This window comes from Macaca mulatta, chromosome 14 (assembly GCF_049350105.2).
Source record: "Macaca mulatta isolate MMU2019108-1 chromosome 14, T2T-MMU8v2.0, whole genome shotgun sequence".
Taxonomy (NCBI): domain Eukaryota; kingdom Metazoa; phylum Chordata; class Mammalia; order Primates; family Cercopithecidae; genus Macaca; species Macaca mulatta.
In genome coordinates, this window is record NC_133419.1 from 10,712,405 (window position 1) to 10,726,772 (window position 14,368).

Genomic DNA, 14,368 nt, shown 5'->3' on the forward strand with positions numbered 1-14,368 from the left:
TTCAGCCACAGCATCAAAATAGGAAGTTAGCCAGCAGACACTCTGCAGCCAAGCTAGATCCTAAACAAAAAGTCTCTTTTACACAAAGAAAAATGTTTTTCTTTTGTTTTGTTTCTGTTCTGTTTTTTTTTTAAAAAGGCTGTAACTGGCAAATTTATTTTTTTCCTCAATGCTTGCCCCCAAGTTCAGGGTTGTAACTTCCTATTCCAGATGCCTACTGCATTAGTCAAATTGAATGCAAGCGTTCATTAATGCAAATGTGCTTCCAATGTGGCATGGTGGATGGATCCTCTCTTTCCAATCTCATTTTCACCTACTTTTCTTCCAATGCTTTCTAAAGAAACAGTATTTTCCAGCTTCCACTCTTATCAAAGGTTTTGAAAAGTAAAACAAAATTTCAGTCTGATTTTGATTTTGTTGGAGGGAGCATATACCCCAGATGATACTAAATTATATCACTAATAGCGATAATATGGTCAAAACAACAGTATCTACCTCTTCTGCTGTCATGATTTTAATACTAACTTCAAAATGCCATCTCTAAAAAGAAGTCTGAACCCTAAAATATAGCTAGTTTATCTGATCATCTTTATTACAGGTAGAGCAGTTATGACCATGGCTTTGGCATCCTCCATCTACCACTTACTTGCTGTGTTACCTTGAGCAAGTGATTTCACCATTTTCAAGTCATTTCAATTGGTAAAAGAGCCAGTCCCTTTCCTTCATAGAACTGCTTATGAAGATTAAATGAGATGATTCATTTAAAGTTTACTGGGCATAGTAAAAGTTCAATAAAAATTAGCCACATACTACATCTATACTTCTGTCAATATCTTCGTATGTTTTTATGAAGTACAGGAAAACATTAAAATGTAATCCACTATTTTGAAACTCTCAGGGATTAGGCTGAAATATAATGTTGCTTCATAGAAAAAGGAAGCCATAAGCAAAAGACCACAAGGACTACTCAGGGGTACTCCATTGACATTCTAATTAGAAATCTATTCATATCAAAAGTTTAACTTCCTAGCTTATGTAGCTGTATTCTCAAAGCACTACAACTTAGTAAATATCACAAAATTTACTTTAAAAAACTTTAACTGCCCTTTACTCAGTCTGAATTAATGACATTTTTTATACATGCATCTACCTGAAACCCAATAATGATAAATACATATTTCAGGATAAAAAAAATCATGTCATTCTTAAATCTTAAAAAGTCCTATTTAGCCCAGGTATGGTGGCTCATGCCTGTAATCCCAGCACTTTGGGAAGCTGAGGTGGGAGGGCCGCTTGTGCTCAGGAGTTCAGCCTAGGCAACCTAGTGAGACCTTGTCTCTATTTTTTTTTTTTTTTAAGTCCTATTATTACTACATATTGCTTAACATGATTGGAGTATATAAAAATAGCCACAATTTCCCTAAGGCTAGATAGCTAAGGTATATGAAGCCAAAGAAATTAGTTGGGTTAGTGTCGGTGACGGACTCAAGGTGCATGCTGGTGGCAGTAGTCACTTTCAAAGGCCTGTGTGGAAGTGGACTGTTCCCACAGCCCTCATCTCCCACCCAGGGTTTTAATATAGTTAACCAACTATATCAACAGCTTCCTCTTCCCTTATTTTCACTAAGGCAGACTGGAAGCTACCAGTCTTGGCTACCCTAGAAAACACCTAATCATCTGCCAAGGTGTTCCCTCAAACAACTGAACAGACTAACCTCTAGACCACCAATGACGTAGGGCCCCACTGGGCTACTTTTCCATCATGTGTTTTGTTTATTTGTTTGTTGCAGGAGAAAATGCTACTAATAGAAGTTAAATGAAACCCATTCGAGGATAGGGCATTCTTTTTGTTTTGTATTGTTTTTGAGATGGAGTTTCGCTCTTTCGTCCAGGCTGGAGTGCAATGGCGCGATCTTGGATCATTGCAAACTTTGTCCCCCAGGTTCAAGTGATTCTCCTGCCTCAGCCTCCGAGTAGCTGGTATTATAGGTGCCTACCACCACACCCGGCTAATTTTTGTATTTTCAGTAGAGACGGGGTTTCGCCACGTTGGCCACGCTGGCCTTGAACTTCTGACGTCAGGTGACCCGCCTGTCTTGGCCTCCTAAAGTGCTAGGATTACAGGTGTGAGCCACCGCGACCAGCCAGATAGGGCATTCTTAATTACCTTTTTACAATAGCACTATTCTCAATCTACACTGGTCAAAAAAAATTTTTTGTAAGCAAAAAGTAAGAATAAGTATATGTGCTGTCTTACAAATTCTAATACACACTGTGAAACTGAAACCTATTTAAACATTCATTTTTAATTTAAATCCTTTTTATTTACCTCCCTTCTACTTGAGTGCACATGTAATTTCTGTTAACCAGGGATGAAAGTAATTTTTAAAGCTATGACAGTTCTCTTTCAACATGTCATACATTAGGTATGTTAGCCATGGGTTACACTGTTACACCGTTTAGAGTATCAACTATCCCTTTTCTTTTTATTTATTTATTTTTTTAGACGGAGTCTCGCTCTGTCACCCAGGCTGGAGTGCAGTGGCGCGATCTCGACTCACTACAAGCTCCGCCTCCCGGGTTCACGCCATTCTCCTGCCTCAGCCTCCCGAGTAGCTGGGACTACAGGCGCCCGCCACCACGCCCGGCTAATTTTTTTTTTTTTTTTTTTGTATTTTAGTAGAGACGGGGTTTCACCGTGTTAGTCAGGATGGTCTCGATGTCCTGACCTCGTGATCCGCCCGTCTCAGCCTCCCAAAGTACCAGGATTACAGGTGTGAGCCACTGCGCCCGGCCTAACTATCCCTTTTCTATATGAAAAAAGTGACTTGGCCTGGCAACATGCCCCATGCCTGTAATGCCAGCACTTTGGGAGGCCAAGACAGGCGAATCACTTGAGGTCAGGAGTCTGAGACCAGCCTGGCCAACATAGTGAAACCCCGTTTCTACTAAAAATACAAAAATTAGCTGGGTGTGGTGGTGCATGCCTGTAATCCCAGCTACTCAGGAGGCTGAGGTGAGAGAATCGCTTGAACCTGGTGGGTGGAGGTTGCAGTGAGCTGAGATCACACCATTGCACTCCAGCCTGGGCAAAAGAGTAAGACTCTATCTCAAAAAAAAAAAAAAAAAGATAAAAGAAAAGAAAAAAAAAATAGTGACTTAAGATTAGAATGTATTCTTAAAGATCTGAAATACAAGAGAGGAAATAATTATTTGTTCTATTTATACTATATTTTTCTTCCACAGTAGAATAAATTTAATACCTATTTGCTTAAATTATTCTCCTAAGGAAAAAAAAACCCTTAAAAATATAAATATGGTCAAGTTCCAAATGTCAAGAACAACATAACTACTTAATATGTTTGAGTTACTTTCTAATATTAACAAAATTTCTATCTTTTAATGTAAACATGTTAATTTCAGAGGTCATTATTTGGCTCACAAGATATCCAAATTCACATATTAAGGCACATTATAAAGGAATTGGGGTTCTAATGTCATCAGTTTAAATTAAAATAAACAAATTGTTGGTCAGATGTGGTGGTGGCTCATGCTTATAATCCCAGCACTTTGGAGGGCTGAGGTGGAAGGACTGGTTGAGCCCAGGAGTTCCAGACCAGCCTGGGCAACATAGAAAAACGTCTCTACAAAATAAAAATTAAAAAATTAGCAGGGCATGGTGGCATGTGCCTGTATACAGTCCCAGCTACTCAGGAAGCTGAGGTGGGGGGATCACTTGAACCCAGGAGATTGAGGCTGCACTGAACTATGAATGTGCCATTGCACTTCAGCCAGGGTGACAGAGTGAGACCCTGTCTTAAAAAAAAAAAAAAAAAAATTCCCTACCATGTTTCCTAAGAAGCAGATTTAACCAGGCAAAAGTTTCACTAATTTTTTTTTAAATCCCATTATGTTTTTATTCTTATAAGGTAAAAGTCTTTTGCAGCTACAGAACTCCACAATCTATCTAGTGATTTTAATTACTTTTTCCTTTTTTAAAATAAAGGTTCTCAATTGACCTGTATTTGGGTCTAGTACAGCAGCACAAATGAAATAATACTTTATTATTAGTATAAATTGATGAAGCACATAGTACCCTCTCTTTCAGCTTCTTGGCAATGTTACCTCCACAAACTGATTCCCTTCCCTACAGACTGACAGATTAAAAACAAAACAAAACAAAGCCACATCTCAATCTCTAGGACAAGAAGCCCTGGTTGCCAAAAGTCACATAACTGACTTGTTCAATGTTCCTAGGCAATTTGGAACTAGCCTAACTTTTATGACGTATCTCAGATAAATTCACATTAAAATGCCCTAGCTAGGTTGGTATTTTTCTAGTTCAGTGGAAGCATACTTTTATACTGTTTTTCCAAATCTGCTACCTCTCTAAACCAGTTTCATAGCTGCAAATCAATACATTAAATGCATTCTAGGGGTTGGGTGTTTTCTGAGCCACAATTTTGTTGCTGTTGGTGGTGGTGGTGGTGACACAGGGTCTTTGCTCTGTCACTCAGGCGGGAGTGCAGTGGCACGATCATCGCTTACTGCAACCTCCAACTCCTGGGCTCAAGCAATCCTCCCACCTCAGCCTCCCGAGCAGCTGGGACTATAGGCATGCACCACCAATGCCTGCATATTTTTTTGTAGACACAGGGTTTCACCATGTTGTCCAGGCTGGTCTCAAACTCGTGAGTTCAAGTGATCTGCCCGCCTTTGCCTCCTGAAGCGCTGAGATTACAGGTGTGAGCAACTGCACCTCGCCTCTGAGTCACAATTCTATCTGCTCCAAATTCTGGTGGGCAAGTTTTTAATTTTAAAGAAATACTCAAAACTACACCTGAAGTTTATGCTATGTTACAGAGTCCACCCAGCCTCATTTTATTTTATTAACCATTACAGGAAACCCACTGGAAACTGCTAAATAGAAAGAACCAGCTTGTAATTAGTTTTTATTTTAGGAGATTTGGGTGCAATAGAAGACTTGTGCCTCATATCCCCAGTTACAGCCTCTTTCTCAACATTTTTCTTTTACCAATGCACACAAAAAAATTACAGACTTGCCTTGTGAGGTCGAAAATAGAGATACAGGCTGAGAGGAAGAGGAAGAAACAAAGGAATCTGAAAGAAAATATACAGCATGAGAATATGACAACCTCACACAGGAATTTTAACTTTAACTTTCTTTTTGATGGGGAGGAAGAGCCAAGCATCATAATTTCATTGGGTTTAACAAGGAGGAAAACTCAAATCTTTATTTCCAATTATTGTTTTCACTCACCTGATAGCAAAATCTTATTTTACTTTCAAGATGCATTTCTAAAAGTTAATCCATTCAATTTTTTTTTAGTCAAACATTCTCACCTTCAAAAAAAGAAAAGAGGAATCCCTAGCATTTTACATTAAGCACAACCTCAAGAACAGATGATGCTGCTCTTTTACTCTATAGAAAAGGGAAAATAAGTATCTGAGTACTAATTAATATTTGCTTTTAACCATTCCTGAATGCATTTTGAGGAGTTAAATCACTAATAAAAGCATTTAAAAATATCTAATTGGCAAATATGCAAAGTTGACCCTAAATTTTTTTTAAAACTCACAATCAATCCATGGGGAAAACAGGACTACATGAGAAATCTATCTTCTAAAATTATAATCCTCTAGGCTGGGTGCAGTGGCTCACATCTGTAATACCAGCACTTTGGGAAGCTGAGGCAGGCTGATCAACTGAGGTCAGGAGTTCAAAACCAGCCTGGCCAACATGGTGAAACCCCGTCTCTACTAAAAATACAAAAATTAGCCAGGCGTGGCAGCACACGCCTGTAATCCCAGCTACTCAGGAAGCTGAGGCAGGAGAATCGCTTGAACCTGGGAGGCAGAGGTTGCAATGAGTCGAGATAGCGCCACTGCACTCCAGCCTGGGCAACAGAGTGAGACTCCTTCTCAAAAAAAAAAAAAAAAAGAAAAGAAAATTATACTCCTCTAAATTCAGCAACATGTATCAAAATTTAAAAAGCACATATTCTTCTCCCAGTCCCCCTGCACACTATTCTCTAACTCTACAGTTACACTTCTAAGAATTTATCCTACAGCCATATTTGCATACATGCACAAAGATATGTGTATGAGGATATTCATAAAAGCTCTGGTTATAAATATTAGGAATACTCGGCCGGGCGCGGTGGCTCAAGCCTGTAATCCCAGCACTTTGGGAGGCCGAGGCGGGTGGATCACGAGGTCAGGAGATCGAGACTATCCTGGCTAACATGGTGAAACCCCGTCTCTACTAAAAATACAAAAAACTAGCCGGGCGTGGTGGCGGGCGCCTGTAGTCTCAGCTACTTGGGAGGCTGAGACAGGAGAATGGCGTGAACCCGGGAGGCGGAGCTTGCAGTGAGCCGAGATCACGCCACTGCACTCCAGCCTGGGAGACACAGCGAGACTCCGTCTCAAAAAAAAAAAAAAAAAAAAAAAATATTAGGAATATTCTAAACGACCATCAACAGAAGACTAAAGTTACACCTATCACTTGCTTTGGCAACATATACACTAAAACTGGAAGGATACACAGACTAGCATGGCCCCTAAAGTTATTTTTTTTTAAGTTACTGTGACATACTTGCTGCCATGAAAAAGAATGAGGTACAGCTATACCTTGAGGTTCTAGAACCACCCCCCGGCTCCCCAAAATCTGAAGATGCTCAAGTCCTATGTATACAATGGCATAGTATTTGCATATAACCTACACACATCGTCCCTTATACTTTATTCTTTAGACACCTAATACAACGTAAATGCTATGTAAATAGTTGTTACACTGTATTGTTTTAAAAATTTGTGTTTATTGTTGTTTTTTAAAAATATATTTTTGGTCCACAATTAGTTGAATCCACAGATGTAGAACCTGAGATAAGGTGGGCTAAGTGTATATGTAGATATAGTCCACATATGAATTAAAAAGCAAAGTGCAGGCCGGGCACGGAGGCTCACGCCTGTAATCCCAGCACTTTGGGAGGCTGAGGCAGGCGGATCACGAGGTCAGGAGATCGAGACCACCCTGGCTAACATGGTGAAACCCCATCTCTACTAAAAATAGAAAAAAATTAGCCGGGCGTGCTGGCGGGTGCCTGTAGTCCCAGGTATGCGGGACGCTGAGGCAGGAGGATGGTGTGAACCCGGGAGGCAGAGCTTGCAGTGAGCCAAGATCGTGCCACTGCACTCCAGCCTGGGCAACAGAGCAAAACTCCGTCTCAAAAAAAAAAAAAAAAAAAAAAGTAACAAATTTCAATTAATCCTTTACTTCTCAGGAGGCTGAGGTGGAAGGACCATTTGAGCCTAGGAGAGGGTGGTTGCAGTGAGCTGAAATCATGCCACTGCCCTCCAGCCTGGGTGACAAAGTGAGACCCTGTCTAAAAAAAAAAAAAAAAAAAAAAAAAAAAAAAAAAAAGGATGGGGGCGGGGAAACAGGCCAGGCGAGGTGGCTCTCTGTAATCCCGGCACTTTGGGGGGCTGAGGCCGGTGGACAGCTTGCGCCCAGGAGATCAAGACCAGCCAGGGCAACAAGGTGACATCCTGTCTCCACAAAAGTTAAAAAAAAAAAAAAAAATTAGCTGGGTGTGGTGGCATGCGCCTGTAGTCCCAGCTACTTGGAAGGCTGAGGTGAGAGAATTATTTGAGGCCAGGAAGCTGAGGCTGCAGTGAACTGTGATCACACCACTGCACTCCAGCCTGGGCAACAGAGTGAGACCTTACCTCAAAAAAAAAAAAAAGAAGCATGTTTTCCTATCTCTATGTTTCCGGATGGATCCATGTCTACATGCATTTACTATCAACATTAAATCTCTGCCAATGATGAGTTTAAATCCCAACAAACCTGAAAAACCAAATGCTTCAAGCCCAATGCCAAAAAAGATCCTATGAACATGCCAGCTGTTTGCCTTTTCACCTTCACCTAACACTCCCTCCTAATGGAAAATTTCAACATGCAAATTGTTATGCAGATGCAGAACACAGATAACTGGTAATGGTTGGAACAATATTCCATGAGGTTTCTAACTTACAAAACCACATTGTATTCATACTCTGTATTTGTGTCACAGGGAACTGAACCCCAGAATGATCTTAACCCTCAAATGCCATTAATGAAATCATTTTCATTAAGTAGCTAAGTCCAGGACCTGTGTTAGTATTGGTAATATGGTGCCCACAAGTAGCTGAAAAGCAAATATGCACCAGTAAAACTGTATGAGTTGTGGGAATGCAGCAGAGACAGCCACTGTAGTAAATTAAGAATGTTTCGGAAGAGGTGGTAAGCTTGGTCTTAAAGATTTAAGTTCATGAGGTGAACAAGGAAGGGAAAGGCATTCTGGGGAGAAGGAACAACTGGCCAGATTCCAAATGGCTTTAAATGCCATGTAATCTGGATTATATCCTTTGTGTAATAAGGAATCACTAAAGGTTTTTAGGTAAGGGTGTGACAATATCACGTTTTAGAAAGAACTCCGGCAGCAGGGTACAGCATGGACTGAACTGAAAAGCTACCGCATAATCTTGGCAAGAGATGAGGGCTCGCACTAAGGCAGTGAGGATGGGAATGAGAGGACTGCTGACAAGACAGAACACAGGTCTTGAGACCATCTGCCTGGATGTTGAAGACTGGAGAAGTAAAAGATCACTGAGGGACTAAATGAAATGCCATGGTTGGGAACACAGAAGGAATCTTCTTTTTTTTTTTTTTTGACAAAGAGTCTCAGCTCTGTCGCCTAGGTTGGAGTACAGTGGTATGATTTTGGCTCAGTGCAACCTCTGCCTCCCAGGTTCAAGTGATTCTCATGCCTCAGCCTCCCGAGTAGCTGGGATTACAGGCGCACGCCACCCCACACGGCTAATTTTTGTATTTTTAGTAGAGACGGGTTTCACCAGGTTGGCCAGACTGGTCTCAAACTCCTGACCTAAAGTGACCTGCCTGCCTCGGCCTCCCAAAGTGTTCGGATCACAGGCGTGAGCCACTGCACCTGGCCAGGAATCCCTTATATTATTAACTTTCAATATAAAAAAATTTTGCCTAAGGCATATGTAAGTGTCAGTTGTTGAACAGGCAGTTCAATAACAGGGACACACTCAGGAGAGAGGTAAATGCTGTAGATAAGTATCTGGGATTAACATTTGGGTGAGAACTGACACCACTGCAGTTAATACCTCCATCCAGGAAGAAATACAGAAGTTTTACAAAAGAATCTTGAGATATCTCAATATTTAAAGGGGCCAACGGTAGGAGCTTAGGAGCAGGTGCTGGCAGTCAGTCGGAACAACCTCTCTCAGGCTTGCCTCAGGTACAAGACAGTATCTGGAGTCAATGGTCCCCCAGTGATCTTAGATCATGTTAAGTTTCCCAGGAATGCTGAGATTGCCCACTTGACCTTACCAGATGGCATGAAGAGAAAATTTAAAATATGTATATTTAAAGGGGAACAAGAAAGAAGGACCAGTGAAGAAAACAGAAAGGAGTCAATAAAGGAAAAAATGGTGCCATTTGGAGAATGCTTTAGAGAAAGGTCAAGAATCAAAGCCACTGAATGGCTAAGACTATGAAAAACGATCAGGTACAGTAGCTGATGCCTGTAATCCCAGCACTTTGGGAGGAGGCCGAAGCAGGTGGATGGCTTGACCTCAGGAGTTTGAGACCAGCCTGGGCAACATGGTGAAATCCCATCTCTAAAAAATTACAAAAATTAACCAGGCATGCTGGCTTGCTCCTGCCGTCCCAGCTACTTGGGGGACTGAGCTGAAAGGATCACTTGAGCCCAGGAGGCGGAGACTGCAGTGAGCTGAGATTGAGCCACGGCACCTGGGCAACAGAGTGAGATACTGTCTTAAAGAAAAAAAAAAAAAAAACTATGAAAAGGGTCACAGAAATTAATTTGGCATTGATGAGTAAAATGAGAGTGGTAGAGGGGGAGGGGACAGACAATGAAGACTGAGGAGTGAAGGTAAGTTTAAAAAACACTGAAAACAAAAAGTATGGGAAATATGGCTGATAAAGGGAAGAACTAAAAACTGAGCAGCAGCTAGAGGGAGAGGCAATGTTGAGGGAAAGTTTTTTAGAAATGAAAATGACAAGTGTATTTACAGAGAGACAGAAAGGAGCCAACAGAAGAAAAAAATCTGAAAATACATAAAAAAGAAACAATTTTTTTCTGGAACAAAGCCCACAAAATTGCTAGAAGATACGGGATTGAAAAACCACAAGTGGGCCAGTGCGGCAGCTCTCGCCTGTGATCCCAGCACTGTGGAAGGCTGAGGCAGGCGGATCACCTGAGGTAAGGAGTTCAAGAACAGCCTGGCCAACATGGTGAAACCCCATCTCCACTAAAAATACACAAATTAGCCGGGCATGGTGGCAGGTGCCTATAATCCCAGCTACTCGGGGCCAAGGCAGGAAATCGCTTGAATCTGGGAGGCGGACGTCGCAGTGAGCGGAGATCGCACCATCGCACTCCAGCCTGGGGGATAAGAATGAGACTTTGTCTCAAAAAAATAAAAATAAAAAAAAATAACAATAATAATAATTAGCCGGGCATGGTGGCACACATCCCAGCTACTTGACTTGGGAGGCTGAGGCAAGAGAATTGCTTGAATCCAGGAGGTGGAGGTTGCAGCGAGCTGAGATGGAACCACCGCACCCCAGCCTGGGTGACAGAGGGAGGCTCTATCTCAAAAAAAAAAAAAAAAAAAAAAGTAGCATAAGTGGACCTGCTGAAAATCTAATTTCAATAAATAACCAGTCATTTGTACAAATATGTGGCTATAAGATTATTCATCATAATATTATTTTTATTTTTATTATTATTATTTTTTTGAGATGTAGTCTCCCCAGTCGCCCAGGCTGGAGTGCAGTGCCTGGATCTCGGCTCACTGCAACCTCTGCCTCCCGGGTTCACGCCATCCTTGTGCCTCAGCCTCCCGAGTAGCTGGGACTACAGGCGCCCACCACCACGCCCTGCTAATTTTTTGTATTTTTATAGAGATGAGGTTTCACCATGTTAGCCAGGATGATCTCGATCTCCTGACCTTGTGATCCGCCTGCCTCGGCCTCCCAAAGTTCTGGGATTACAGGCGTGAGCCACCGGGCTTGGCTGTATTTTTAAAATTTTCTTAAAAATAGCAACAGGGGGCCAGGTGTGGTGGCTGACACCTGCAATCCCAGCACTTTGGGAGACCGAGGCGGGCAGATCACAAAGTCAAGAGATTGAAACCATCCTGGCTAACACGGTGAAACTCCATCTCTATTAAAAATACAAAAAATTAGCCGGGCGTGGTGGCGGGCTCCTGCAGTCCCAGCTACTCGGGAGGCTGAGGCAGGAGAATGGCGTGAACCTGGAAGGCGGAGCTTGCAGTGAGCCAAAGATCGCACCACTGCACTCCAGCCTGGGTGACAGAGCGAGATTCTCTCTCAAAAAAAAAAAAAAAAAAAAAAGCAACAGGGGCCAGGCACGGTGGCTCAAGCCTGTAATCCTAGCACTTTGGGAAGCTAAGGAGGCTGGACCATCTGAGTTCGAGACCAGCCTGGCCAACATAGTGAAACCCTGTCACTACTAAAAATACAAAATTAGATGGGTGTGGAGGCGGGCACCTGTAATCCCAGCTACTCGGGAGGCTGAGGCAGGAGAACTGCTTGAACCCAGGAGGTGGAGGTTGCAGTAAGCCAAGATTGCACCACTGTACTCTAACCTGTGTGCTACAGCTAGACTCTGTCTCAAAAAAAAAAAAAAAAAAAAAAAAGTGACAGGATCCCACTATGTTGTCCAAACTGGTCTTGAACTCCTGGGCTCAAGCCATCCTCCTACCTTAGCCTCCCAAGTGCTGGGATTACAGGCATGAGCCACCACACCTGGCTTCATCACAATATTCTTTTTTTTTTTTTTTTTTTTTGAGACGGAGTCTCGCTCTGTAGCCCAGGCTGGAGTGCAGTGGCCGCATCTCGGCTCACTGCAAGCTCCGCCTCCCGGGTTCACGCCATTCTCCGGCCTCAGCCTCCCGAGTAGCTGGGACTACAGGCGCCCGCCACCTCGCCCGGCTAGTTTTTTGTATTTCTTAGTAGAGACGGGGTTTCACCGTGTTAGCCAGGATGGTCTCGATCTCCTGACCTCGTGATCCGCCCGTCTCGGCCTCCCAAAGTGCTGGGATTACAGGCTTGAGCCACCGCGCCCGGCCCTTTTTTTTTTTTTTTCTTTTGAGACAGAGTCTTGTTCTGTCGCCCAGGGTGGAGTGCAGTGGCGTGATCTTGGCTCACTGCAACCTCCACCTCCCAGGTTCAAGTGATTCTCCTGCCTCAGCCTCCTGAGTAGCTGGGATTACAGGCGTGCGCCACCACACCCAGCTAATTTTTGTATCTTTAGTAGAGATGGGGTTTCACTATGTTGCTCCTGACCTCGAGATCTGTCCACCTAAGCCTCCCAAAGTGCTAGGATTACAGGCGTGAGCCACTGAGCCCAGCCTCATCACAATATTATTTAAAATAGTTGTTTTTTTTTTTAAAGGAAACTTAACAAAGGTCTAATAAGTAGACTGATTAAGTTTGGTATATCCAAACAATGGGATAATAGTCATTAACAATTGGGTTGTAGATGATAATTTATTGACACTAAGAGATGTTCACTGTATTCTAATAATAAAAAAGAATATTACAAAGGTAATTTTACTATTTATTATTTTTTAGAGAAGGAAGGTCTCACTCTGTCCTTCTTTCTTGATCCCCTTTAATTTTTCCCTAACGCCCCTTTTCTCTTCCCAAGATCCTATCCAGGATACAGGATACCATATCACATTTTGTCATCATGTTTCCTTAGCCTCTTCTGGACTGTCAGCTTCACAGACTTCTCTTGACAGTTTTAATAAGTACTCTGGTCAAGATATTTTACAGAATGTCCCTCAATTTGAGTTTGTCAGATGTTTTTCTCATGGTTAGACTGGAGTGATGGCTTCTGGGGAAGATTACCAAGGACCATGCTCATCACATCATATCAAGAGTACAGACTCTCAACATGACTTATCAACTGATGATGTTAACCTGATCCCTGGCTGAGGTAGTGCTTGCCAGGATTCTCTACCTGGGTGGAGGAAGCAGTACTTCTCCCCACCCTTCCACACTGTACTCTGTGGAAACAAGTCTTAAGCTCACCATCTACCCTGAAGAGGTGAAGGGGTTAAGCTCCACCTCCTCGAGGGGGGAGAATCTACATAAACTGGCAGGTTGATTTTTATTTATTCATTTATAGCTAACATAACTACTATAAAAACAGACCAACTAGTTAAAGCTCAGGAATTTCAGGGGGAAAAAAAGAAAAAAAAAAGAAATCAATTATTAAAGTCTTAGTTCTCAGAATATCTAATGAAATAAATTCAATTTATTTATTGTTGGAAAATAATTACAACCTGATTGGAAGCACCTAAGGGTTAAAGACCTCTTACATATCTTTGTATCTTTCAGGTTGACCAGCATATAGCAGAAGTCATGGAATATCGAGGCTTGAACATTACAGGAGCTTCATAAATGTTTGCTGAAAACCAATATAAGAGATTTTTAGATGTAGCTTGTTATTTCAAAACTAGACTGAGTAGTAAGTAGTAACTGGACATTCATCTTATTAATGTAGTAGTTACTAAGGCAGCAGTTCCCTCTCATATAAGTCAAAACAGTGCTAATTTCCAAGATGCCCACTCTTCTGTTATATCACTAAAAAGAGTTGGAAAGCTTTCTTTGTACTATTTATTAGAGTCAACGTATATGCAATCCAACACAAAGAACAAAGCAGAACTCCTGTTGCAAAAGAAAATTAGAAAGCCTGACAGAAACAAAATGGACTATGTAGATATGAAATTGGTTACAGGTTGGGTGCGGTGGCTCACTCCTGTGATCCCAGCACGTTGGGAGGCTGAGGTAGGGGGATCACTTGAGCTTATGAGGTCAAGATCAGCCTGGGCAACGTGGTGAAACCTCGTCTCTACAAAAATACAAAAAATAGCCATGCCTATAGTCCCAGCTACTCGGGAGGCTGAGGTGGGAGGACAGCTTGAGCCCAGGACATGGACGTTGTAGTGAGTCGAGATCATGCCACTGCACTCCAGCCTGGGTGATAGAGCCAGGCCTTGTCTTAAAAATAAATTAATAGGCTGGGCACGGTGGCTCACGTCTATAATCCCAGCACTTTAGGAGGCCAAGGCAGGAGGATCACCTGAGGTTGGGAGTTCAAGACCAGCCTGACCAACATGGAGAAACCCCGTCTCTACTAAAAATACAAAATTAGCCAGACGTGGTGGCACATGCCTGTAATCCCAGCTACCTGGGAGGCTGAGGCAGGAGAATCAC

At 42.3% G+C, this 14,368-nt stretch overlaps 2 protein-coding genes and 1 long non-coding RNA gene across 20 annotated transcripts in view; 1 reads left to right on the plus strand and 2 right to left on the minus strand.

Moving 5' to 3' along the window:
- Window positions 1-14,368, minus strand: part of SPINDOC (spindlin interactor and repressor of chromatin binding) — a 207,207-nt gene that overhangs the window by 121,608 nt on the left and 71,231 nt on the right. The window lies entirely within an intron of this gene.
- Window positions 1-14,368, minus strand: part of RTN3 (reticulon 3) — an 88,421-nt gene that overhangs the window by 61,017 nt on the left and 13,036 nt on the right. For 10 of the 18 annotated variants that reach the window (XR_013403612.1, XR_013403611.1, XM_077962480.1 and 7 more), the window contains exon 2: window positions 5,065-5,121. The exons of the other annotated variants lie outside the window; for them this stretch is intronic. Coding sequence is in view for 8 of the 10 variants with exons in the window: in XM_077962480.1 (XP_077818606.1) it covers window positions 5,065-5,121 (57 nt within the window). In the remaining 2 variants the exon portion in view is untranslated. The remainder of the gene's footprint in view (window positions 1-5,064; window positions 5,122-14,368) is intronic. 18 annotated transcript variants of the gene reach the window in all.
- Window positions 1,338-7,277, plus strand: LOC144334169 (uncharacterized). Its single transcript, XR_013403673.1, has 3 exons — window positions 1,338-1,942; window positions 3,756-4,523; window positions 7,225-7,277. It is a non-coding gene; the product is annotated as an uncharacterized LOC144334169 (long non-coding RNA).